The sequence below is a fragment of the Dipodomys merriami genome, unplaced genomic scaffold, assembly GCF_024711535.1.
Source record: "Dipodomys merriami isolate MVZ:Mamm:240054 unplaced genomic scaffold, mDipMer1.0.p SCAF_6, whole genome shotgun sequence".
Lineage (NCBI taxonomy): Eukaryota > Metazoa > Chordata > Mammalia > Rodentia > Heteromyidae > Dipodomys > Dipodomys merriami.
The window spans coordinates 13302436-13328911 of record NW_027206179.1 but is presented as its reverse complement, the minus strand read 5'-3'; the positions used below and the strand labels follow the sequence as shown (position 1 = coordinate 13328911).

At 44.3% G+C, this 26476-nt stretch overlaps 1 protein-coding gene and 1 long non-coding RNA gene across 2 annotated transcripts in view; one reads left to right on the top strand and one right to left on the bottom strand.

Moving 5' to 3' along the window:
• The window catches only part of Ankrd10 (ankyrin repeat domain 10), a 31541-nt gene extending 10731 nt beyond the window's left edge, over positions 1-20810 (bottom strand). Inside the window, exons 1-4 of the mRNA XM_070002608.1 lie at positions 20529-20810; positions 17378-17530; positions 12325-12416; positions 3922-4157 (exon numbers count right to left, since the gene is read on the bottom strand). Coding sequence (XP_069858709.1) covers positions 3922-4157; positions 12325-12416; positions 17378-17530; positions 20529-20735 — 688 coding nt within the window. The 5' untranslated portion in view covers positions 20736-20810. The remainder of the gene's footprint in view (positions 1-3921; positions 4158-12324; positions 12417-17377; positions 17531-20528) is intronic.
• A 545-nt stretch (positions 20811-21355) lies between these two features.
• LOC138813967 (uncharacterized) overlaps positions 21356-26476 on the top strand; it is a 46698-nt gene continuing 41577 nt past the window's right edge. Inside the window, exons 1-2 of the long non-coding RNA XR_011367882.1 lie at positions 21356-21826; positions 22177-22238. This is a non-coding gene — a long non-coding RNA (uncharacterized lncRNA). The remainder of the gene's footprint in view (positions 21827-22176; positions 22239-26476) is intronic.

The following is a 26476-nucleotide window of genomic DNA, read 5'->3' as shown; positions in this document are numbered from 1 at the left end:
TTCTGAGTGGTTTATTGGAGATAAGAGTCTCGGGGCTGGGAACGTGGTTCAGTGGTAGAGTGCTTGCCTTTCATGCATGAGGCCCTGGGTTCGATTCCTCAGCACCGCATAAGCAAAAAGAAAAAAGCCGGAAGTGGCTGTGGCTCAAGTGGTAGAGTGCTAGCCTTGAGCTAAAGAGCTGAGGGACAGCTCCCAGGCCCAGAGTTCAGGCCCCACAACCGGAACCCTCCTCCCCCCACAAAAAAGGAGTCTCACAGACTTTTCTGCCTGGGCTGGCTTTGAATCATGATCCTGAGATCTCAGCCTCCTGAGTAGCTAGGATTACAGGCGTGAGCCACCAGTGCCTGGCGAGGTATTGCTTTTATGACTATGAATTCTATACCTTAAATCATTACATGATTCTCAGATTGCAGGACAAAACAGACTTAAATTAATAAAGTCCTAACTATGTATCTATTCTTGGTCAGTATTACCCAGGGGCTGGTAAATGAAATTCAAAGTCTTGTGCTTGCTCAGCTTACTTGCTTGGGTTGGAGTTCTGAATCATGCCTCCAGTTTTGTGGTGATTATTTTAAAGATAAGAATACCTCAGACTTTCTGTAGGCTGGCTTCCAAGTCTATTTAGGATTATATGATACCTGGCTAAAAAATTTTTGAAATAAGTGGAGAAAGAAAAAAAAGACCAACTTCCACTCTTGTAATGTAATATATATATATATACATATATATATATATATATATACACACACACACACACACACACACATACATTTATATATGTATATTATATATGTATACGTATGTACGTCAATCGTGGGGCTTGAACTCTGGGCCTGGGCGCTGTCCCTGGGCTCTTCAGCTCAAGGCTAGTGCTCTACCACTTGAGCCACAGCACTCACTGCCTCATACATGTGAGGCAAGCATTCTACCACTGAGCTACCTTCCCAGTCCTCTTGTAATATTTTTATATGTAAAATTATTTTAAAAGTATTTTTATATGCATGAATGGGTATTCTTATTTTTACTCTGGCATGAGAATAAAAGTTTAACAAAGTGACTAAAGTTGAGACAGCAAAACCTCCATCCATTTAATCAGAAAATCAAACAAAAAGTAGTAATTATAATGCAAAGAAGCAACCTGTTTTGAATTGCGAAGTACAAGGCTGGTCTGAGGATGGACAAAACTATCTAATCCAAGACACTCAGGACATGTGTAACTGGGGATGCAGATGTTCTGGTGAGCACCATGCAGCACCTGACAGTGAGAACAGCAGGAGAAGGAACACAAACACCCAGCTGCTCGAAACACACAAGTGCATAAGGGTCACGCCCAAGGGCTCTGAACCACACGAGGTACTGAAGTATGAGCAATGCTAGGAGATTGGTCACTAAGTCGCAATGAGCAGACAAATCAGGGACAGGAAGGAACAGCTGCAAGTCGTGTATCATGGCACGAAGACACCCTTCCTTGAAGCGCACAGAACCTCATGCTCCAGAATGTGCATCCCCAAACAGTTGTTTGCCATTTCATCCCGAGAGGACAAGCTAGGCTGGACCACAAAGATGGCCTGAGTGGGAAGGACTCGTGGTGAGTTGGATGTGGTAACTGAACCTCTACCACTGAACCCACCAGTCAACTAGAAATCAGCAGGACTCCAGCCAAATCTGTGCAGTGATAAGGTTTAGGTGACTTAAGGAATCCCTAAGAAATACTTTTCAGAATACTTAAGCAATAAGAAATTGGCAAATTCAACTGACATTAAAAACTCTGAGATTAGTTTAAAATATTCCTTAGGGTCTAGTATTTCTGAATCTAATTTAAAAAATCCAATTAGTGAGACCTTTAAAGACACAATTTAAATTTAACAAGGGAAAAGAAAGCATCAACCACTTTGAAAGGATACTTATAACACCGCAATGTACAATTGATACATGATGGTATAAAAAGGCCAACACTAAATACCATCTCACTATATTAACCAGGCATTAAGTGAAACTGCAAACTTTTTAAAAGTAGATGCTTCTTTTGGGTGATACTGGGGTTTGAACTCTGGGCCTGGTGGCTGCTAGACAGGTGCTCTACTGTATTAGCCATATGTCCAGCTTTTTCTTCTGGTTATTTTTTAGATAGTGTCTGTGGGGCTTGAACTCTGGGCTCTTCAACTCAAGGCTAGCACTTTACCACTTGAGCACCGTGCCACTTCATTTTCAGGTGATTAACTGGAGATAAGAGTCTCATGGGGCCTTTTGAACCAGTAGCCTCCTGAGTAGCTAGGATTATGGCATGTCCTAACTTTTTATTGATACAGGATCTTGTGACATTTTTGCCCGGTCTTGCCTTGAACTACAACACTCTTGTGACCTCTGTCCCCCAACTAGTCAAAATAGATGATTTTAAAGGCTTTTTTTTTTTTTTTGGCATTGGTCCAGGGGCTTGAACTCAGGGTCTGGGTGCTATCCCTAAGCTTCTATCCCCAAGGATAGTGCTCTATCACTTGAGCCACAGGTCCCCTTTTGGATTTTTGGTAGTTAATTGGGCGTTTAGAGTTTCATTTTCTTGCATAGAGGGGACTTGAACCACAATCTTCAGATCTCAACCTCCTGAGTAGCTAGGATTATAGGTATGAGCCATCAGCACCCAGCTTAAAAGGGATTTTAATATACATTTTATTTATTTATTTATTTATTTTATTTAATTTATTTATTTATTGTCAGTTGTGTGGCCTGAACTCTGGGCCTGGGTGCTGTTCCCCAGCTCTTCAGCTTAAAGCTAGCGCTATACCACTTGAGCCACAGTGCCACTTCCAGCCTTTTTTGCCTATGTGTTACTGAGGAATCGAACCCAGGGCCTCATGCATGCAAGGCATGCACTCTATCACTGAGCTACCTTCCCAGCACCAAAATGTACACTAGAATGTGGTACAAATGACAGTGGACACTTCATTAAGAAAAAAAATCATCCTAAAATCTACTCATACTTGCTTCATGACTTTCATGTCTTTTCTAGAAATTATTAGGCCTGTAACTTAAAATGTTGATGAACTATTGCATTTAAATTCACACACAATCCTATATATGCAAACTTCAACAAAAAGTGACATAGTCACAAGGAATTTTTAGTGGTGAGATTTACAAACACGGCTTCACAGTAAAGGTTATGCTGAGTGAGGCTGGCGCTGGGCCCAGTATCTACCTGTCTACTTTGACTGCATTTCTTTTAAGACCGCGGGACACAACTTGTGACTACCCTAAGCAAGTCTCGCCAGAGTCTGTGATTTCAGCTGATTTCACACTCATGGGTCCCTGTCCCTCGATGCTTTGGTTAAGCCAGACACTGACCCCTGGCTGAGGGGATTTATAAGCAAGCAGAGGCAGTTTAGACATGCCTCTGGCTGGGAGTCTGACGTGCAGGCACTGGCAGTCTGTCTGTGGGAGACTCTCCATCTTAAGAGTGACCAGTGGCTGCTACTACGCAAAACTCCAAAACGGTTTTTAAGAAAAACCACCTTACTTACCCAAATTCCTCAACTTCAAGTTAATAAATGAATTTGCACTACATAAGACACAGGGACGAGACCAGGTCACACCCTGTGCCTGCGGTGACATGACAGAAAAAGTAGGAAAAGAACTTTTATTCTCAGATCACTGGCAATTTTTATAAGCTCAGGAACAGTCCAAAGAAATTTTAAAGAAAAAAAAATCAGGCTTGGTGGCAGACTTCTTTTTTAATAGTTGCATTTTTTAACAATTCCAATGAAGAAAGCACATGTGGGTGGCACCCCGCCAGCCTTCATCCTCACAGTGGCCACACGGACAGTTCTCCACCTTGGCACGCATGGCTTGCTGGAAGATGCCCACAGCCATGAAAGGAGACTTGCTAAGGTGGCAGCCCCTGCTCTGTCCCACCCCAAGTGGTCTCACCTCCAGTTCTAGCTTTCTTCACTCCCGAGGACGCCACATCTTCCAGACATCGTTTTCGATTTGTTCCCGCACTAACGCAATCGGGAAACACGTTCTCATGACTCCCACTCAGAGTGCCATTATGATAGAAACGGCTCAGATGGTGGTTCCGGAGGCTCAAGAGAAACTGGGTGCACTCCCGGAAACCCTGGGTTTGGGCAATGTCTGCTGCTGTCAGGCCACTGGCATTTCTCAGGCTGCACAACACAAAAACACTGAATTAAACCCCACTGGCATCAAGTTGGTCTCTGCTCCCACTGAACTGACTATCTATCTGAGGTGATATGGAAAAGCCAGTCAATTTACAGAAAATCCTCGTTAGGGGAGCAGTTAATCACCCTGGCTCCCTAACTATCTTCTCTAATACATACGTGATTTCTAAGCAAGATTTTGGGAGATATTAATTTAAAAATCAAGACACTAAATTTAAAAAGGCATCTTCCTATTAACTTCTCAAAATCACATCTTAAATTAGTCTGAAGAATCTAAATTTAAACTACTTCAGACTTCACCTAAAACTGAACTCTATATTATCCTTTAGCTTGAGTAAATCATAACAAACAAACATACACTAGCATTGTCCGTGGCATTTATAGCAAGTGGCTTCTTTCAAATAAAGTCTTGGCTTAGCAACGAGTCAGGGTTCAGCTGACATGTGGCACTGTAAGCAGAGGTCTGGGGGCTCTCTGGTATCACAATGATCTACCATCAAGTGGACTCACTATCTGGAAAGCTGTATTTCATTCGGCCTTTGGGGCCTTGTGCAGGGAATCTGCAGGAGTATTACCTGCTGAGCTCTTGTGGTATGTGTGGACATTTGCTTTCAACAGCCTGTAACACTGCCTTTGGAACCCATCTCCTGGGCTGACACCCTACTTTCCTTTTGTCCAGTAACACTAAGACGTAAAGACCTCATGTCTTCTGTCATACTAAGACTCATCAAGTAGGAAGTGTTGGAAGAACTTTCGTGACAGAGCTGAATAACGTATGAAACAATCAGCCAAACGTGTAAATGTGAGAAGACTAAGACTGAAAGTGAGGCAGCATTATGTACCTGTAACTCCTCTGTACACCACCTTTATGATAACAATCAAAAAATTAAAAATGGGGAATCCTCAAAATTCCAAATAAAGTTTCATTACATTTAAAAAAGAAAAAAGAAAGTGAGCAACAAAAGCAGCTCCATATTAAAGGACAAGAGGGGGGGACAGGGCTTTCCCATGAACTTATCCCATGACAACCACAGACTTATAAACAGGAACTAGAGCAATGCTGAACAGCAAAGACAGCTTCCAGACCTCTTCAGCCAACCAGGCCACAGGCCCAGCCAAGAAGCGGTCCAAGGCCTCCTTAGTGCCCCAGACAAAACCAACCCAACCCTGAGCATTTGTGCTTTGTGGGGTTACTGGTAAGGCAAAAAAACAATCTGAGAGCAAAACTACACATTCAGGGACAAAAGTTTTTATTTTAAACAGTTAGGTATATCCTTTTAAATTCATATAGTTATTAAGTTCCTGTTATATTCATATTTCCAAGCTGACCTAAAGCTCTAGCCTCAGAAATAAAAAAAAAATTATGGGTATTTGGACATTTGTTCTCTAAACATGTCTACTCTGAAAGCCTCAGATAAAGAAATGCAGTATATAAGTGGAAGAAAAACCCAAGTCCAATTTAATGAGACATAAAATAAGACTTGAGATTCATAGTAATTTGACAAAAATTTGTTTATAAGTAAAAGGTAATTATGTATTGGATTGTTAGGAACTAAAATTAACATTTTGCTTTTCCTAAGACTTTATGGTTGTGAATTCTGACAAATAGTCTGTCATAGCACCATTTCAACTTTCACAAATTAAACCACCAAAGTGAACTACATACACTGTTCTAGCACAAGGACCTGCTTGTTACTGAGTGGACACAAGCCCTGCATGGCTCTCAGTTCACAGCAGGGCGACTTCCACAAAACTGCACCGGCATCATCAACCAGAGTGAAGATGGTCTAGACTAGCCTACTCTGTCAAACACAAGCTCTGTGTAAAAATCCATGAACTCCTGACTTAGAAGAGACAGGGAAGAGAAGCAAAGTTCATAAAATCATCATTTCTGAGCCAAGTCCTGGGTCTCGCTCTCTTAACATCAAAGAATATAGAGTGGAGTAGAGTCAGGAGAGATAGGCGCGCTAGAGAGGTGTCTCCTCAGATATGAGCACTAACGACAGCTGACTGGAAAAGTGCTCTTCAGTGGGTGGCAGAGTAAACTACCCAGCACTAAGCTTTCGATTTCAATCTGAATGACCATTCAGGGAGAAGAGGCGTGACTGGCAGTGTGCAGACTGCCAGACACACCCAAGCCCGCTGGCTGGCTCCAGGCCTCACCTGACTGCCCACTAAAAGTACAATTATTGGCACATCACACTTGAATTAGAACCAACCCTACTTCTGGGTGGTTCTGGCACTGTTTTCTAAATTTATTTTAACTAAAAGAAGAGCTCGGAAGAAATGGACAACTAACTCATGCCATGCTTCCCAGTGCAGAGACTACATGAATAAGCAAGACCAGCCAACAGGACAAAGCTCTGGGTTGGCCGCATCTGCCCACCCTAGGAATCAGAAGGGAGTTTGAAACTGGATGGGAGAATGTTGAAGCCTGTGGTATAAATGAAGTTGTGCACACTGTATTTTTAGACTTTATCTTTACACGACATACTCTCTGAATTTAGGTCTGAAGTGTGATTCCCCTGGGCACAGGCTGTGACTGCCATACAGGTTTACCTCTGTCCACATGTGACAACCAAGTAGTGTACTACCAAGTCACACGAGAGCTCTGCTCTGCCCTCTGGTCCAACATCCACCTGAGACATCTTTGAAAATGGGTAGCCATTTCAAAGAAGAAAAAAAAAAACCAACAAGTTAATGTTTAAAGGGATTCTAGTTGTGTGAAGTTTAAAAAACTTTGCTGTGCCTCCTGAGGAAACTCACGCTACTGTCTGTCAGACGCATCCTGGGTGGGCACCCAGTCTCCTAACCCTTCCTATACTAGTCTGTTCAATGTCTCTCTGTGTGCTGGGGTCAAATGTACGACTTCATGTATGCTAAGTAAATGTTCTGCCACTGGGCCATACCTAGCCCTCTGGCTGGTCTTTGAAATACCAGCACCTGAGAAGACAGAACAATCTTCATTATGAATTTAGTATTCTGTCAGACAGACTAGCAGAAAGGAATCAAACTGTAGTAATATTCTGAAGGCAGTATGTAAATTTTACTGTACCTAAGAAGTCCTCCAAGGGAACTTGAGAATGAACTAGCTCCATGCTGAGGTCAGCTGTGTCCTCCTGGGTGTCCACTTACAGTGCCACAATGCCAGGACCGAGAAGCCATTTGATCAGAGCAGATTAGGAAACAGTTTTTAGAATCTGAGGCATCTTACCACCCTCAGAATGTTTTCTTTTTCTTAATGCCATGTGACAATAAAAGATAACCACAATGTTTACATAAATAAAATTTCTGTTAAAATTCTGATCTCAATTTAGCTATTGTTAGTTTACAAATAAAAAGGTAGATATCATAAATTAGGGTAAGCAAAGCATGCAAATCTAAAGAATCTATATCTGAATTCCTAGATTAGCATTAAAACCAATCACCGCAACAAATACCTCAACAGTATGCCTTGTGTGCAGAAAGGAAGCGATACTGAACATTCAATGCCACAACCGTAAGGTTTCGGAGAAGCACCTGTGGCAGTTTCAGCAGTTTCTATAGGAATGCTCCCCCTTTCTAGGGTTACTTGAAAAAATCAAGTCAATTCGAATTACGCAGCTGTAAAACATTGACATGTGTGGTTTTTACAGATTCAGAATCTTCTGCGTGACGTAAACGGGCAATGGTTTATACACAGGAAACTTAAATAATACGGGATCACATTTGCAGGCAACATTTGGATTAAAGATACATACACACATGAGTTGCAGAAGCAGTCATGGAGCTAGGCCGCTGGTGTGTGACCACCGGCACGAGCAGTGCCCGGCAGTGCTGCCTTCTATGACCTCTGGTCACTTTAGCATGAAGCCAATTTAACTATGTCAAATATTTCAACGAAAGTTTAACAGTATGGACTAAAAACCATCAACTCACGATTCTGGTTACTTTAAAATTTGGTATGCTGTATCGCAAATACATTAGTAACTATTCCTAGATGGAAATAAGCAAATAAATGGAATCATTAAAAAAAAAGATAAAAACATTACTAAATGTCCATTTGTACAGTCAAAACATTAGCAACATCCGAAATTACTTCAGTTAAATAAATACGTGTATTTTTAACCCTTTGGTATCCAACTTTTATATATAATTATAGAGCTTATACGTATTGTTCAGTTAACAATAGGAAGAAACAATTCTTTTTCAAAGTTTCTACCTGAATAAATTTGGTGCCAAGTTTTCAAGTTCATTTACTGAGGACAGTTTCATATTTAACTGAGCCACAACTGTTTGCATACATTAAAACATAAAAAGCATGATCATGAAGTTAAAGAGATACTGAAGTTTGTACAAAAAGTAAACAAAACTTCCATCTAACTCAGCCAACAGCTATGGAGTACTGATAGGCGGCATGTGAACATGTGCTCCTCTCTGGTGGGCAAATCTGAAGCAGCTGCCTCAGAAGGCCTGTCCTCCATACTGTGGCCTCTGGGTGAAGAAAAAAGGAGCAGGAAGTAGTAAGACCAGACAAGTCTGCAGAAGTGACAATCAGACACGGAAGCAAGTACTAGAATATGAGGAAGACTAGTTCACAGCATCTATAACATAACTAGTTTAAGTCAAAATTCTAATAAATCTTGTGTTGTAACACGAAGATTATTCTGAAGGGCCAATAAGTAAATGATGAACAGGAACAACTAATTTCAAAAATGAGTGGCTGAGACAGCAAACCTGGGTTGCATCTCTGCCCATAACAATTGCAATACTAAATATGCGCTCATCATGTCTTTGTTGAGTTTTGCTTTGAGGCATAGCTCTATGACAGCATAAAGTTAAGAAAGCATGACCAGGGTTGAGGCATACAAACTACTTCTGTCTTAACTAAAGATGCTAAATGCCCACCTGCTGGTCTTGCGGCACTGTCTGTGAGCTATGCCTTAGATTCCTGCTGTCACAGACCGCTGTGCCCTTTTTCTTATCCAGGCAAATCCTAACAGGCATAGCTGGTAAGACTCCTCCAGTTTAAAGTAGTTTTATCAGCAGAAGGTAGCCAGCCTGCTCTGGCTACCACAGAGCACAGGGCTTCTGGAGAAACCCTTTCCTGCAGAGGGTAGGGTATCAAGCATTGGCATCTGCACCAAGTGTGATTCAGACAGGAGCAGAAGTGTCAGTGGTGCAAGTGATCCCTCCATCTTAAAAGCCCTTTGCTCCTAGCTAAGAAACAGGCAAAGCTGTAATATAGGCAGTTGCTGGGCACTTTCTCTCTCAAGAAAATAAAAGACAAAGTAGCCAAAAGGTTAAATGTACAGCTCAAGATCTGCTACAGTAGCAACAGGTGTTAGTAGTAATAGCAGACAGTCACCACATTTTGGAGTCTTTCTTCAAAATCATATTACTCTAATCTTACACTGTTAATTTATTCTATCATCCAAAGAAAGAAATGAGGGAATATTTTTCTGTCTTGGTACAGGCCCTTCTTCTAATCAAAATGTAAGGGTAAAGAAAGCAGCAATGGAACTCTAATACTACACAAAAGAAGACTAAGGACAACTACAATTTACTCTGACACAGGCCTAGACACTTGAAGGCACGCAAACATGTAGTCTGGTTACAGGACTGAGACTTAACCCCATGTATTTTAAGTTTTAGGTGTAATGGTTAAGTGTTAACCACCATTACATATGCCAGACACAGAAACGCATGTGAAAAAGATAACTTGGCACCAAAACTCAGATTTAAATTAAAAGAAGAAAACAAAAGTCCATTAACATACTCACGTGTGGTGCTAGAAAATTTAATACGATGCACAGCAGCTGAAATGCGTTACCTTAGGGTTGCAACCTACATTAACCAGTGAGTGTTAACAACCGTTCTGGCCACAGACACTTAGCACACGACCACTGCCTCACTGTCTGGGACCAAAACAACTGAAACTGTGGCCACTGTCAGGTAGCAGATGGACGAAAAACAGGAATTAAGAGCAAAATTATTTTTTAAAATAGTGGTATGAGGCAGCTTTTAATCTATTCATAGGAAAAACTTATCTCTTAAATACTGTAGAATACAGAACAATCTGATCCATCCTGAACAGGGGAAAAAGTAAGTAATTCTATACCTCTGATCTCAAAAGTAAAGTATAATTTGCCAGCACTACACTTATCCATACAAACAGCATCACAAGGCATAAGACAGGCCTAAGTACCATCATCTTGGGAATTCAAACAGCTACACTCTAAACGAGATGGGATGAATTATAAAATAAGTGCTTATAAGATATAACAAAGCAATTCTTAGCTTACCAGCAAAACTGACATTTTAACTAGATGTTAAGACTAAATAACCACATACACAAAGTCAATAAATCATGATTACTTGTGTTCTATCTCCAGGTCAAAGATAATTTTTAAGAATTGCTTTTGGCTAGGTAGCTCAGGCTAGCATTTCTTCTAAAAAAATAAATAAATAAAAGTGAGAGCTCAGTCCAGGGCAGTCACCATAATGCAGGGTCTCGAGGGGAGGTTCCTGTACTGAGGAGGGGAACTACGCGAGGCCATGCTCAGCCACACCTGGTGGAAAAGAGACACTTGAGGGTCCTGTAACCAAGGACAGAATCGTAAATAAAAGATGCTCATATTTTAAAAGACACCTACTATAAAAAAGGACAGTGATATTTATTGGCTCAAAGGATTAAGCTATCCATTAAAATGAAAGTAACATCTTTGTAATAAAATGTTTAGGACCAATCAGAGTGTTGTTTAGAAAGTTAAGAGGTCTAATTTTAATTATCCATTATTCCCATAATAATTAAGCAATTTAATCAATTATGTTATATGACTCTGTATTTTAGTCATAGTTAATAAAATTTCATCCATAACTTTAAAGTATTTGAGAATCACATTTTAAAACAATATAATCATATTATCAACTGCTTTTACATTACCTTGTCATACTACATATGAAGTCACAAGGGTCCCTGCAATGAGCAGTTAATACAGGCCATATTTATAACACTGACTTACTACAAAAGTAAAGGATGGAAACTCAAACTAATGGCAAATGTTGCCAGTGGTACTGGAACAGAAGCTGAGGAACTGAGCCAGGGAGCACAGCCTCTGCTACACAGACATGCCTAGATGGCTTAACCTACATGGTTTTGCTGTCCATCTATGTGCAGTATTTATTGTAATACAGAGTCAAACAAGGAAATGGAAACCAAAGGGTTAAACTAGTCTGTGGCTTTTACTTCTCCCAAAGCCATTAGAATAAAGTGATTTCTAATTATTTTCTATGAATTATTTGTAACATTTAAGGTAAAATTTAAAAAGCTGGTACTTCAGTTGTTATGTTGGTCATGAGAGCTCTATAGCTTACACTTGACATTTAAGGAAGGAAAATCGTATCCATTTTGTTAATGCTGTGAACTGCAGAAAAAAAGTTTTAGAATATGCACATCTTCAAGAGAAATTTAAAACAGGTGAATCTCATGCCTTAACAAATGCTACCTAATAATTTTCATTTAAGATCATACTTCTTTATTAACAATTAAAAATCAAATGCTAAGACTGTATTTATCTAGCTGATATCCTAGATACCATCATTTATCAAAACATGAGGTTTGAAGTATCAACTCCAAGTCTCAAATCGTTATTGTACTCGGTTCCATTTTATAAAGGAACCAGTAAGCCATAACTGGCTTTAGAGCAGTAATGTTCTCACGTTTTCCAAGATGAAGAAATCAAGACTTAGGAAAAGCCACAGTCCTCAGAGGACTGTTTCAAACTGGAGAAGCCTGCAGAGGTTCTTTGCCAACCAAGAGCCTCATGCTTGTTCTGAAACAATAACCTAGCCAAGAGAATTGTGAAGACCTGCTGCCACAGTGAAATAACAAATGAGTGGCTGAGTTGGATGTCCAGTTCCAACTCTAAGTGACTTTCTCTCCATACTAATGTGCTTGCTCTACATAGCCACTGAGGCTACTGTGAAAGAAGGGTCCCTCTGCTCATGATCAACTTAGCTCATAATTTTCCTTACCAACAACTGATCTACAAGGCTAAACTGTATTCACTCTAGACACAAGTCCTAGGGCTTCTGCTTACTCTACATGCTTCCTTTCAATAGAGCACCTTGATTACAAGTCTAGCTGGGAGGAATAATCCAGGGTACTTACTCGGCTTGAGCCCCATTGGCCACCAGGGTACTGATGCACTCCAGGCTCCCTGATCGGGCTGCTTTGTGAATGGGAGTTTCTCCCTCACAGTCCTGAAACACACAATGCACTTACTCAGATCTCCCAAAACCTCTCACACTGTGAAAGTCAGAGTAATTAGTACAGATGTGTGATGTGTGTGTCTGTACACTAAGTACACAGTAATTAGTAATTAGGTCAGCTGCCTTCCCACTGATCTCCAAAATGAAACAAAATGGTAAGCAACATAGAACACACAAAGACATGTATTCAAAGGGAAGATGGAAGCAGGGAAGGTGATGCTTTCCACACTGTTTAGCTATAGATCAATGACCATAATTCCTATGCCCTCTTCCAGAGTAACAGCATGAATGCAGTCACTGGTGATTTGAAAGTCATTTTATCCTAAACCATGGCACAATGTTTTGTATACAAATCCCAAATCACTATCATGTAAGTTAAGAAAAATTCACGTTAGAGCAGCAATCTAACCCAATTCATAGCACATAAAAACTAACTCACAACCCAACCTATCCATGCCCCACTTCTGCTACCACAGTGCTCACGAGCCAAATTATCTGCCTCTGCCTGAGGAAGCATATGGGAGGCATATAGTTTGAGGTCAGAGGGCAGAACTAAGAGGAAGAACACGAGGTCAGACAGGACACGCTTCCTAGTCAAAACAGACCTGTTTTAGTAAAGATACTGAAGGAGGCAGCAAGGAACAAAGGCAGGAGTCTATTGCTGGCATCCAAAAAAGATGAACGTGTTTATATGCATGAATAAATGAAAAAACAAAACCCTGAAATAACAACATTCCTAGGCTGTCAGATCAGTAGAAGACAGACACAGCAACTACAATCAATCATCTAAGCAATCAAGAGAAGGGGGTCATTTCTGCTAGGAACATGAGTTTAAGGCTTCATCTACGAAAGCCTGGTAACAATTCAATGCTAGTGGGAGCTACAGTTGGCACAATATGGAATAAAGACTTAAAATGCAGGAATGGGTAACTGTGAATGATGCATGGCACTGGGAAAACAGCTCATTCATAAGCTAAGTAAATTTCTCAGCTCTTCTCCACTGCATATGAATTCTCAAGAAAAGCTGGGGTGTGGGCCTCCCGAATAAAAAGAAAACAGAGTAACACATGACTGTTAGTTTGACACAAACCTCAATAGGGTCTGAGGGGAATATAAGGTGGCATTAAACTCCAGAAAGAAAATGTTCCCTTTCAAAAGGAACAGAATGGCCAACCTCTGTTTGTGATGGCTGTCTGGGGAACTAGCTAGCGAACTTATATTTAAAAGAACAAAATACCTTCCTAAAGAGGAAGGACAGGAGAAGTGGTTTATAATAAACACACATCATAACATCACATGAAAAATAGCACTGAGAAAAACTGCCAGGAAAACTGCAACTCAGATAGACAAGCTCCACAAAATACCCTCAAGGAAGAAAAGCTAATATTAGAAGATGATGAAAAATTCGAAATTTGCTACACCACTTCAGAAAAAGAATGGGATGTTAGCAAAGAAAATATAATCACTGTGTCACACAAAGAACTGTTGAGGTAGATGAAACTGGACAGACACCTGCAGGAGCTGGGGCCTTCATCGAGACAGATGTGTCCTGCAGCACGTTATTTTCACTTTCATTTGAATAAATGTTTTGTAATTTTCAGTTTCCAGTAAGTTTGCAGTAAGATTCTAGAACTGTTGAACACTCCAGAAGAAAGGGACAGGGATAGAAGACAGAAGACAGACAGGGCACTTTGACACTTAATGTCTAACATAAAGAGCACAAACTGGAGATATATAGCAAGGCTGGTTAACACAGGCACTGAAAATACATCTCACTAAAGCCAGCTTTATGTCCTCTTTGGGGAAGCCCACAATGAGGAGCCAGACAATATTTTGTCATCTCACAACTCACCTGACAGATGGCCACAGGAAAAACGAATGTGGCCTGCCAGCAGTGAACACGCTCACAAGGAAGCAGAAGAAATCTACGGTGGATTCTAAGTTAAAGTGCTCTAACAGCAAAGGCAAATCTGGACCTGGCTTTTTAAAGTGGGAAACAAGATAAGTCATCTACCTCTAGAGGAACCAATGGTGTGCTAACACAGCTGAAAAGTTGCTGTGACCTCAAGAGCCAGCAGAAGAGGCCCCAGTCTACCCCAAACTACAGCACCAACTAGTGTCAGAGACTTAGCCCTATGCTCCATATACCGTGATGCCCTAAAACCCTCCTAGAAGAAATTCTAGGATGCTTTTAAGGGTTCCTGCAGTGCTCTGGCACACATGCAAACTGGGCTGTGCATCTGAATACATGTAAGGCTGAAGGGAGAGGAGCTGTGGTTCTGTACTGGGGAGCACAGTGCAGAAGACGATGTTACGAGGTACTCAAGGGACAGTACAAGACACACCCATATACCTTCAGCCCACATGCTCAACACCTGTTGACAATACTCAGCTGCTTTAGGATGCTGGTTGGAAAGCTGCTGCTACACTGAATAATGTCTGAAAAACTACCAGACAATTTCTTTAGAACACACTGAACTTGATATGTAAAATTTAACATTCTATATTTAGATTCCATGTTACTTACATCCATGGAACTGTCCTTTTAAAATTGTTATGATGTACACAGGGGTGACAGTCACATAAGTCAGGTAATGAGTAGTACATTTCTTCTGGGACAGGGACATCCCTTCCCCTGCCCTCTCCCAGTATTGTCTGTATTTTATTGATGACGACTCAGTTGTATGGTCAAGTGCCTTGTCTGAGGCTACAGTGACAAGGCAGTGGAAGCAATGTTCATTTACTCAGAAACCAGAAGCCAAGAGTACAGGATATGATGTTAATGGATGTGGGAACTCTAGAGCCCTGTGGGGGCTGTGACTGGCTGCAGGAGACTTGGCAGCATGCTTAAAGTATGAACACAGTGGAAAATTACTGGCTGAAATACACAGGATTATGAGCGCTTGACCTTTTGCTCTAATTCCTGTCAACAGACAGAGCCCCTGAATGCACTTAATTTAGCGAGGGAATTCCTGGATCGCTTACTGAAACTGTGCTTCCTGTCTTTTGTCATCTACCCCTCCTCAGATGCTCCCTTTTGTCTACTTTCCTGTAATCCCCCTTAAGTTTTCCAAGTGCTAATTTGAACTTATAATAGCAGAGGTGGAGAGATATTGTCAGCTTAACCTTGCCCAGGTGGTTGAGCTCATCCCTTGAATGATGGTGGTTACTGGGATATTATTTAATAAATGGAACTCTAATGTATCACAGCACTGGCTACTTCTTCATCTATCACCTGGAATCTGCTGATCAGAATTGGTAAATGGACAAACATGCTGCTATCCAGCAAGGTGGACACACAGGAGACAATTCACATGAATTGAAACAACAAAAAGGTGGAGAGCACACTTCTAAAGAAATGTGAGTGGAGAGGAAAGGAAGGAAAGAGAACATGAAAAATATAAAAACAAAACAACAACAACAAAAAAAAACTGTCTCTACTCTTCAGGTCTGAAACCCCAGGCCTCTTTCAATACTGCCATTTTTTACGAGGAGTTGCATACAGAGAACAGCTTGCCAATTACACCTTGCAACTCTTTTCTCAACTTGGCCTTCAAGTGGGTATGTTCAGTACTTTGTTCAGTGGACTATGTTCAGTACTTTACACTTGGTTATAATCAAAGAATGAACCTTAGGAAAAAGAAAAATAGCAGAGGAAAGAGTTCCTCTGCACACAAAGAACCTTAATGACTGAGTGGGAAAGCATACAACACCAAGAAAACCACCACCATGCCAAGGATACGCCTCCCTCAGGAGACTGAGTGTCAGGCAGCCATGATCCATCTGCTGGATGCTTCTCTACTCAGAGCTGACAACTTAAGGGCTCACGTGTGCCTTTCACTTAGGTGAGAAAATGTGAATATATACCATGAAAATCCTGGCACATATATACATTGCCATACATACACACTGCCATCTTTATACCTGACCTTAAATACAAACTCCTATGAAAACCTTAGCACACACATACACCATCATTTCATTTACTTCTTTTTAAAAAATTTCTTTTTGAATTCAGGGCCTGAACTTCTTTGCTCGAGGCTAATGCTCTACCACCAGAGACGCAGTTCCAATTCTAGCTTTTTGTTGGTTAACTGGAAGCAAGAGTTTCAGGGACTTTCCTGCCTGGGCTGGCTTCGAACCACGATCATCAGATCTCAGGCTCCTAAAGTAATTAGAATTACAGGAATGAGCCAGGTGCTGGTGGCTCACACTTATAATCCTAGCTACTCAGGGGGCTGAGATCTGAGGATCAAGGTTCAAAGTCAACCTGGACAGGAAAGTCCATGAGACTCTTATCTCCAATAAACCATTCAGAAAACCAGAAGTGGTGCTGTAGCTCTGGTGGTAGATTGCTAGCCATGAGCTGAAGAGCTGAGGAACAGCATCCAGGCCCAGAGTTCAAGCCCCATGACCCACCAAAAACAAACAAACAAAACAAAACAAGTAAAGAATTACAGGCATGAGCCACCAGTACCCAGCTGTATAATCTTAAATACAAACTACGTGAACCATTATCACTTCTTCCTCAGTAAATGAGAATGACTTTTCTGTATCTACCCGTAATCTAACTTATATCTTAAGCAAAACAAATTCACCTTGAAGAGGACTTAAGCCATCTTTTTGCTAGTCAGGGTGTGTTTTTACAGTGTATGTGTGAAGTCAAGGGAAGACAGCATTGAACACAAGCCAAGAAACCTGGGCTTTAGGCCAACTACCTTCAATTACAAGCTGTGACCTTGGGGAAATCACCAGATCTCAGCAGAAGATTTTAGTGAGTCACATAATAGGTGAAGGCACACTATAGACAGAATGCATGCTTCTAGAAAGGGCCTATTATCCAAGATAACTGAAGGAGTAAATTCTAACTGGCCTTAGGAAACATACCAAACTCTGATGAATGTCTCAATGTAAAACAATGCCGTGTGAGGAAGAAACAACAAAAGTCTTACCGGTTTGTTAATGTTGGCCCCCGCTTGAATTAGCCAGACTAGGCACTGAGGATGTCCCCCAAAAGCAGCAATGTGCGCTGGGGTCTGGGCGTAGCGCGTGGTAGAGGTGTTCAGTGTGGCTCCAGCTCTCACCAACTGGATTAAGCACTCCAACTTTGAAAGAGGGGAGGGGGAGAGGGAAGCAGGCAGACATGTCAGCTTACTATTAATACTCCACAATAATCTAGGCCTTTCTCTTACCAATTTTAAGAGAATAAATTTAGTACTTCCTCCCCAATCTTATGAAAACTTTAAAAGGCATTTAGAACTTTTCCCTTGTTCTTATTTAGAAAATGGGCAAACAGAAAGGGAGGGAAGCAGGATTTTTTGAACATGTCAAAGATTTTATTTACCTTATTATTCATGAGAACCAAGCTGATGTCATAACCATTCAGAGAAGCACAATCTTATATGAAGAGCTATGAGATTGATTTACAGAGATACAAAACTGGCTTTTGTAAGAGGAAAAGTCAACTGAACTTCCAAAGGACAGAAGTTGCCTGTTTATAGATAAACACTTTAAAACATTCCATTTTAAAATGAATAAAGAAAGGCGGGTGCCAGTGGCTCACACCTGTAATCCTAGCTACTCAGGAGGCTGAGATCTGAGGATCACGGTTCAAAGCCAGCCTCGGCAAGGAAAGTCCATGAGACTCTTATCTCCAATAAACCACTAGAAAACCGGAAGTGGTGCTGTGGCTCAAGCGGTAGAGCGCTCTCATTGAGCTGAAGGGCTGAGGGACAGCGCCCAGGCCCAGAGTTCAAGCCCCAAGACCGACCAAAAATAAATAAATAAAATAAAATGCATAAAGGAAGAAAGGGGAGGAGGGAGAATGTAGTCAAGAAATCCTTGTATATACCACAAAATTAAGAAAAATAAGAGAAGGGGTGGGCCAAAGGAGGGTGAAATTGTTGAAGGGGTAACATACATCAAGATGCATTGTATACATTGCTTTGTTAAGTGGAAAAAAATCAATACATATCCTACAAGAGTAAGAAAAGTAAGGGAAGGGGTGGGCTGGGTAAAAATGTGGAAAAGGGGTGATGTTGATCAAGATGCACTGTATTCTTAAACTGCTTTGTTGAATGGCAACTCCTTTGGACAACTACTCAGGCAATTATATTTTTAAAAAGACTTTAGAGCAAAACAGTATCTTTATTGTCCTTCAATTGGAGAAGTGAAAATCAGAAATGATTTGCCTGTGTTATTCAAAGGTTTTTATTAGGACTTTTGTACATATAATAAAAATATTAGCTGGGTGACAGTGGCTCACACCTGTAATCCTAGCTACTGAGAAGGTTGAGATCTGAGGATTGAAATTTGAAGCCAGCTTGGGCAGGAAAATCTGTGAAGCTCTTTCCTCCAAATAGCTACCAAAAAGCTGAAGTGAGGTTTTGGCTCAAGTGGTAGAACACTATCTTTGAGCAAAAAAGCTCAGGAACAGAGCCCAGGCCCCGAGTTCAAGCCCTGGTACACCTGAATCATGTGCAGGCACACATACTCACATAAATAAAATTTAAAAATATTAAATGGTGGCAGGCTGTTAGGTTACAAGAATTTGTGTAGCCAACCAAGATCGCTTCCCATCCTTACTGTCCTTACCTGCACATAAGCAGCACTGGCTGATCTGAAGCTCACTCTGTATATTACTTTCTTAGATTTTTAAAACTGTGAATGTAGGAAGAAAATGGCGCCCTCAAACCCCAAAACAAAAGGTACCACACAGCTCAGCTCTGTGCGGAACAGGTGACTTATGTGAAGCAGGGCAAGCTAAGACAGACTATGGGCAGGTCCAGATACTACAGCTGGTCTCTGAGGCCACCACAATCAACAGACCTACAGCAAGTGCCAAGTGCCTACCTACTATCTGCTGACTGTTAGGTTCACCCACCATAACACAGGCAGTGAAAATGCTGTGCCTGACTGCAAGAAAGAGGACAGCCTTTACTACCAGGACAAAAAGTACCCCGAGTCTTCCTTACCCTCCTCACTGAGGCCAACAGATGCTTTTGTGACTGAACTCTCTACAGTTGGAAGTGTGCAGATTTAAAGCAGGGTACCTTTGATAAGCTGGAAAGGCAGTGAAGGCCCAGAGCTGCCTTTATTTTACTCAGAGAAAAATGAACGTACTAACTAGTGATAAGATAAGCACGTTCTAACTTAATATGAATGTACAAAGAAGGAGCGCGCGGCGGAGGGTGGGGGTGGAGAATGTGGTTAATCGCAGGGCTGGCTGGGAATGTGGCTCAGTGGTAGAGTGCTTGCTTAGGATGGGAAGCCCCGGGTCTGATTCCTCAGCACCCCATAAGCAGAAAATGCGGCAAGTGGTGCTGTGGCTGAAGTGGTGGAGCGCTAGCCTTGAGCAAAAAAGTAGCTCAGTGCCCAGCCCTGAGTTCAAGTCCAGAACTGGCAAAAATTAAAAAAAGGCACAAAAGCGGTTCATCTTTAACACCAGACTTCTCTTGCCTAGACATGTGTTCAGTTTAGAAGCTGAGTTTGTAACTGTTTTTAAATACCACGCTACCTACATAAAAGCAGAGTGCAATCAGAGATTTACAACAAAGGTCGGTCCCGGGGGAGGAGACGGCTTCACAAAGGAGCAGCTACCTGGGGCACCAGTTTCTCGACGGCGCACCACTGGGGTCCCACACAAAGGCCGGCGCCGGCTAGCCGGCCAGGGGTCGGGGCCCGGGCCCCCTCCCGGCTGGGGCGTGGGAACCGGGCCCAGAGGCCCGGGGCAAGGCCTCCTCCTGGGTACCACGCGGGCCCCCGAGGAGGCCAAGGGCTCGGGGTCCTCCGACGCTGGCTTGGAAGGCGATCCCGGTGGATTCACACACGCGCACACTCCCAGCAAGCCCGCCGCTGGCTTAACCCCGTAAGGCTGCGGGCACCCTGGGGCCCCGCACACCGCCGGCGCCCACGGCGCGGAGGAGGGCGGACCCATCGGGCGGCGGCCCGCGCAGGCCATCTCCACCGCAGGCCCCCGGAGATGCGCGCGCCGAACCCGCGCCGCGCCCCCCCCCACCAGGACCCCGGCGCCCGCCACGCGCGCCCCCCCCCCCGCAGTCCCGCCGCCAAGCCGCGGAAGATGGCGCCGCGGCGCGCGCCCACCTTGCCAAAGTGCGCGGCCCAGTGCACGGGCGTCCAGCCGTAGAAGGCGTCCTCGGCCGCCAGCTGCGCGCGCGGCGTGCGCGGCAGCAGCGAGCAGAGCGCCGCCAGGTCGCCGTCGCGGCAGGCGCGGTGCAGCGGGAAGCGGAGCGACAGCAGCTCCTCGCTGGAGAAGCCCGCCTCCACGCCGGCGCCCGCGGCCGCCGCCATGATGGGCCGCTGCGGAGGGAGCGCGGGCTAACGGCACGCGAGCGCCGGCCGCCCAGGCCCGCGAAACCGCCGCGCCCGAGCACAAAGGAGAAGCTCCGAGCCTCCGACGCCGCCGCGTCCGCGTCCCGCCCGCCCAGCCGAGTGCGGCGCGCGCCGGGGTGGAGCCGGGCGCCGGGGGCGGGGCCTGCACGGAGGGGCGGGGTTTATCTGGGGTCAGAGCCTGAGGCAGCGCTGACTGAGATTGACGCCTGGGGCGGGGCCTGGCGAGGGGGCGGGGCCTAGCTGTGATGGAAGCCTGAGGCTGCAAAGACTGAGTCGCGCTGTTCAGAGCGGGGCCTGAGGCTATGGGGCGGGCTGGAGCGCGATGGACAGCCGAGAGGACCAGTAATGAGAGCGATTCGGTGCCGCCGCAAGGCGGGACGGGGCCGGACGTGGGACTGTGAGGCCCGAAGGCCACGGACGGTCCGCGGGCTCCGCCTCAGCCCGCGAGGCGCCGCCTCGCGCCGAGCCCAGCCCGGAGGCCTGGGCCCTAGGCGGCAGGTGTGAGTGGCTGGCAGCGAGCCCCGAGCGCCCCCAGTTAGAGCTTCCGGGACGCCTGCGGGGCCGGGGCCGGGGCCGGGGCCGGGGCCGGCCCTTCCCGGGAGCCGCGCGGGGCGCGGGCGGGTCGTCGACAGGTTGTCCCCTCCCCCGTCGGCGAGTCGTCCCTCACACCGCATCCCCGCCGTCGGGGGGGCGTCCCCCACTGCCCCCTCCCGGTGGACGCCGCGGGTCGCTGTGCGGTCGCAGGGTTGCGCCGCCGGCCCGCGCAGGCCCGAGTGCGGTGGAGGGCCAGGTCTTCAGGGAGCACGTTTTTTCTGGTTTCCACGGCGGGGAGGCCCCGCGGCGTTTACGGCTAATCTGGGTGTGCATCTCGCCATCGTCGCGTCTGCCTGTAGCTTTCCTTGTGTAGATGGCGTTTCCCTTGACCAGAGCTCCTTGATGGACTTCCAGCTTCACGTAGGAAACACGAGACTGAACACGCCTCGTGGAAAAAAACAGCAGTGTGTACCTTCAGAGTCGGACCCTGTCTGCTCAAGCTCGTAATTTATTAGGTGAGGCGAGAGGAGCACCTAGTGACACACACACACACATATAATCTATATCTATACATATATGCATTTTTGTCGGTTGTGGGGTTTGAACTCTCTGCCTGAGCGCTGTCCCTGAGCTCCATCCCCGGGCTCAAGACTGGCGCTTTACCACTTTGAGCGAAAGCTCTTCTGGTGGTTCATTGGAGACAAGAGTCTGACAAACATTCCTACCTCGACTGCCTTTGAACCCCCATCCTCAGTTCTTTTTGTTTGGACCAAAATGGTAAAAACTTGGACTCTTAAGTCATTTCAAGCTTTCTTCACTCTAAAATTCTATCCCATTGATTTTAATCTAGTTATTGTCTCTTTAGGACCATCCCCCGGTAATGACTTCCATTCACCTTAGGCAAAAAGTCACATTCTACAAAATGAGGTAAGCCCACCTTGTTTCATATACCAATAGAGGGGATTGCTGATTACCATGTATTCTACAGTTGGTTGCGAGTCTGAGGTAGATAAGCCAACTTGCAGAGCTCGAGATCATACTCAGACCTAGTTTCTGGGTCCGCCTAGCCTAGTGCCTACCGGTCTTAGCTCTGGGGAGTTCCTTTGGTTCCTGGAACACTTCTCTTTTACCAATAAGAACTTCCTCTGTAGGCATGCAGCTTTATCTGGTTTCTTGTTTCCTGTTATCCCCAAGTGAAACAATGTAAAAACTAGTCAAATAAATGTTACTTTCTGTTTCAACCTTATGAAAGCCTCCCTGGAAAAAAATAAATAAATAAGGTCTTGCCTGGGGCTGGAGGGAGAGCTCAAAGGTAGACCACTTGCAGAGGCTCTGGGTTAGTCCCAGCGTCTCTCTATCAAAAGGTAACCTAATGAGAGGTGCCTGAGGCAGCATCTCTGTTTTTTCATTCTTGCTGTTTAGTCAACTGCCAGATAGTTACTATGTTGCCTTGTGTAGAAGGTGCTTGGTGCTTCTATCTAAGCCCTGGAGCCTTTCTGCCTCTCTAATTACTGTATCCCAAGAACCCAGGATAGCACCCAGCCTGCATCTAGTATTCCATCTACACTTGCTGAATGATGTAATACTTGAAGCCATTGATAGCTCCTTTACAGAAAGGGGCACATATAGAAGAGAGATCTCAATTATAAAGAACATAAAAATTCTAGAAATGAGGCAGGTCATGTTGGCCCACTCTTGTGGTCCAAGCTATTCAGAGGGTAGAAATAGGAGGCTCCAGGGTGGAAGCTGGCTTGGGCAAAGTTGAGAGAGATTCTATTCTGAATTTTTCCTATTGTATCTTCTTTTTGTCTTACTAAAACAGCGATTAGCACAAATACTCTCCCGGTTTATTTTGGTTCATGGTTCCAGAGGTTCCAGTCCAAGGTTAGTGCTGGACTTGACCATTGTAGGAGTGTATGGTAGATGAGATTGCTAACTTGGCAAGAATGGAGGCAGAGACGGAGAGGCAGGGGCCCAGTCTCCATCAAGGGCACACCTCCAATAACCCAAGGACTTTTGGCTAGCCCTCTCTCCTGCAACAGTGCCACTTGGGGACCAAGCCTTTTACACATGGACTTTGGGGGATGTACATCCAAACATGACAGATACTCTGAAAAACAGGACAGGGTACCCATGGGCCTGCTCCCTAAGGAAAGGGCCAGTAGGGAGTGGCTGGGAGTGGTCCCTGGGGTAAGATGTCATGCTGGTGGCTTCCTGACACCCTGACTTTTAATTTACCATCCATATAGTCCCTTCAAATGTTTCCGGCTGATTCATTAATTCCCCTATGTCACTGCCATAGAGAAAAGTTCCTAGCAGGTCATTGCTATTATTAAAAGATGCTTCATTGGGTCCACCTAGGAAAGGGATTGGGACACACCCACATCCTCCCCCCAACCCCCCACCACCACAGATGGGGCCAGGAAGTCCTCAAGTTACCACTAGAGGCTCAGATGGGTATGCTTAGCTTTCAAGCAGAGGCTTTTGCCTGGTCACTAGCCAACCCAACACTGGTACCCAGTGTACTTTGATCAGCCTTCCTGAGAATGTTGTGATTATGTTTACTCCATAAGTAGAGTACAGAAACAAGACTCTAGGATGAGAACGCTTTTGCCTTCTCATAGTTGAAGTGACCCTTGCCTGTCAGTGCCAACATTGAGCCAGTGAATGCTGTGTCAGAGTGGTCTCCACCTGAAAGACAAATACTGGATTGTTATCTAGAACTTTCCACCACCCTTCCTGGTGCTTATACAATTAAGACCAGTCTCCACAAGTGAGCAGTAGGATTCCAGGGAAACAGCCAGAAGTGGAACAGAGGCCAAGGAAACAGCATAGCTCAGGCAGTGGCATACTGCCAGGATAGTTCATTTCTCATTATGTCAACCTTCTCCTTTCTCTGTAAGATGAGTGTAAGGTCCTTTGCTGGAAAGAGTTCTTTAGCCTCACTAGCTTAGTTTCCTCATACATGAAAGGAATACTGTAATCATCCTGTGTAGGTAAAATGGACACCACCAACATCAGAGGAAATGAAATGGACGTTTACATTTTGAAGTCATAGGTTACTAGCCATTCTCCAAAATGCCCTTATTAATTTGCACCTCTATTTGTTTACAGAAATCTGTTGCCAATTCTTGTTAGGTTTTTAAAAAGAGGTAGCTGAGTAAGAACTGCACCACATACATGGTATTCAGGTAAGGGGTAGGTTTATTCATCGTTCAGGCTGGCACCAGGCCATCTTGGTCCTCCACATGGTGGGGAAAGGCCTGGGAAAGAGAGAGCTGGGAAAGAGAGAGAAAGAGAGAGAGCTGGGGAAAAGAGCTAAGAGAGAGCTAGAAAAGAGAGAAAATAGCTAGAAAAGAGAAGAGCTAGAAAAGAGCAGAGAGAGCAGAGAGAAGGCGTCTTGGGCCTGGGGTAGACCTTATCTAGGGTATGGGCGGAGAAAGGTGTGGCCACATCAAATTCAGATGTGACCTCAGTGGATGCAGATGTGACCTCTTCCAGGTGTCCCAGTTGCCTAGGTAACGTAGATACTGGGTGGAGACTTTGCTGCAAGGAGGGTGGAATCTGCTAGCCATCCAGGAGCAGAACTTACAATTTTTTCTTTTCTTTTTCTTTTTTGTCTGTCATGGGGCTTGAAATCTGGGCCTGGGTGCCATCCCTCAGCTCTCCAGCTCAAGGTGAGCACTCTACCACTTGAGCACAGCACCACTTCTGGTTTTCTGGTGGTTTATTGGAGATGAGTCTCACAGACTTTCCTGCCCGGGCTGGCTTTGAACCGCAATCCTCAGATCTCAGCCTCCTAACTAGCTAGGATGACAGGCGTGAGCCACTGGTGTTCTGCTGTTACCAGTTCTTTTTGTTGTTAGGTGTTGCTCTCAGGTATTTCCTCCCCTGCCCCCAAGGCTAAATTACAGTGGTGATGGCCTCCAGGGTTGTCTTTGTGAGGATCTGGACTCACTCTGAGTACGGGTCAGCTGTTACTATGTCCCTGGTTCCCACTCTGTTCCTCTGTACTGCAGTATGGTCTGGGAGATTGTCTCTCCTGGGCACGGCACAGAATTCTCACCTTTCACAAGGACTTGATCCCCTGACACCGCTCCTATTTTTTTGTTTTTTGTTGTTTTTTTTTTTTTTTCCGGTCATGGGACTTGAACTCTGAGCCTGGGCACTGTACCTTAGTTCTTCAGCTCAAGCTAGCACTCTACCACTTGAACCACAGTGCCACTTCCAGTTTTCTGGTGGTTTATTGGAGATAAGAGTCTCACAGACTTTCCTGCTCAGGCTGGCTTTGAACCTTGATCCTCAGATCTTAGCCTCCTGAGTAGCTAGGATTATAGGCATGAGCCACTACTAGCGCCTGCCCTGCTCATCTTAAATGGGAAATGATCCCTTCCTCTTAGTTTTCAAGTACAGCAGAGATCAGAATGTAACTTTTAACTGATTCCTTACTGAGTTCAGGTTTGCATATGTTGGCGAGGATATGATACTGGAATACTAACTGGGAACCAGCTCTTGGAACCCAAGACTCAGAACTGAGCCCCAGCCTGCCTCTTCGTTGCAGTAGGCAGAAAGAAAGTTAAACCTAATGCTCTATTACTATTTTTTTTTCACATGAAGTCATGACCATGGTAACTGCAAGTTCTGTGTTCCATTTTTATGCTTAGTTTTGAGCCTCTATAACCTAACACTCAAATCACACATCACATTCCACATGATCACTTGACTGATAGATGAAAGGTCGGAAAGCCTAAATAGGGTAAAAGAGTAAAGGAACTATAGGAGTAAAAGGGGGAAATGAAAAATGTCACTGTGGGCAGTCAGGTATTCTGATCACAAAACAGTGAGTCGAGGTTAGAGTGGGAGGCAGTGATTGTGTTAGGCAGGATCTCGGACAGTTGGGAGTTTGTCACCAGGTGGAGAGGCCTTAATGAATACATCAGAGTGGCCCATGGCAAACTGTGGGGCTGGTGTTATGTGCTGTGATCTGAAGAGTTGTTTGTGCACCTAGCTTGGTTTGCCCTGGTCAAGTTAAAAAACCGGGTGGTGTTGTGTCCAAAACCGGGTGGTTGTTGTTCAGTTGCATCCTGTTCCTGTTGTCTTCAACTCTTTGACTGGAACCAGCTCTGCACTTTGGACAGCCTTGCACCTGAGCTGCTGTGACAACT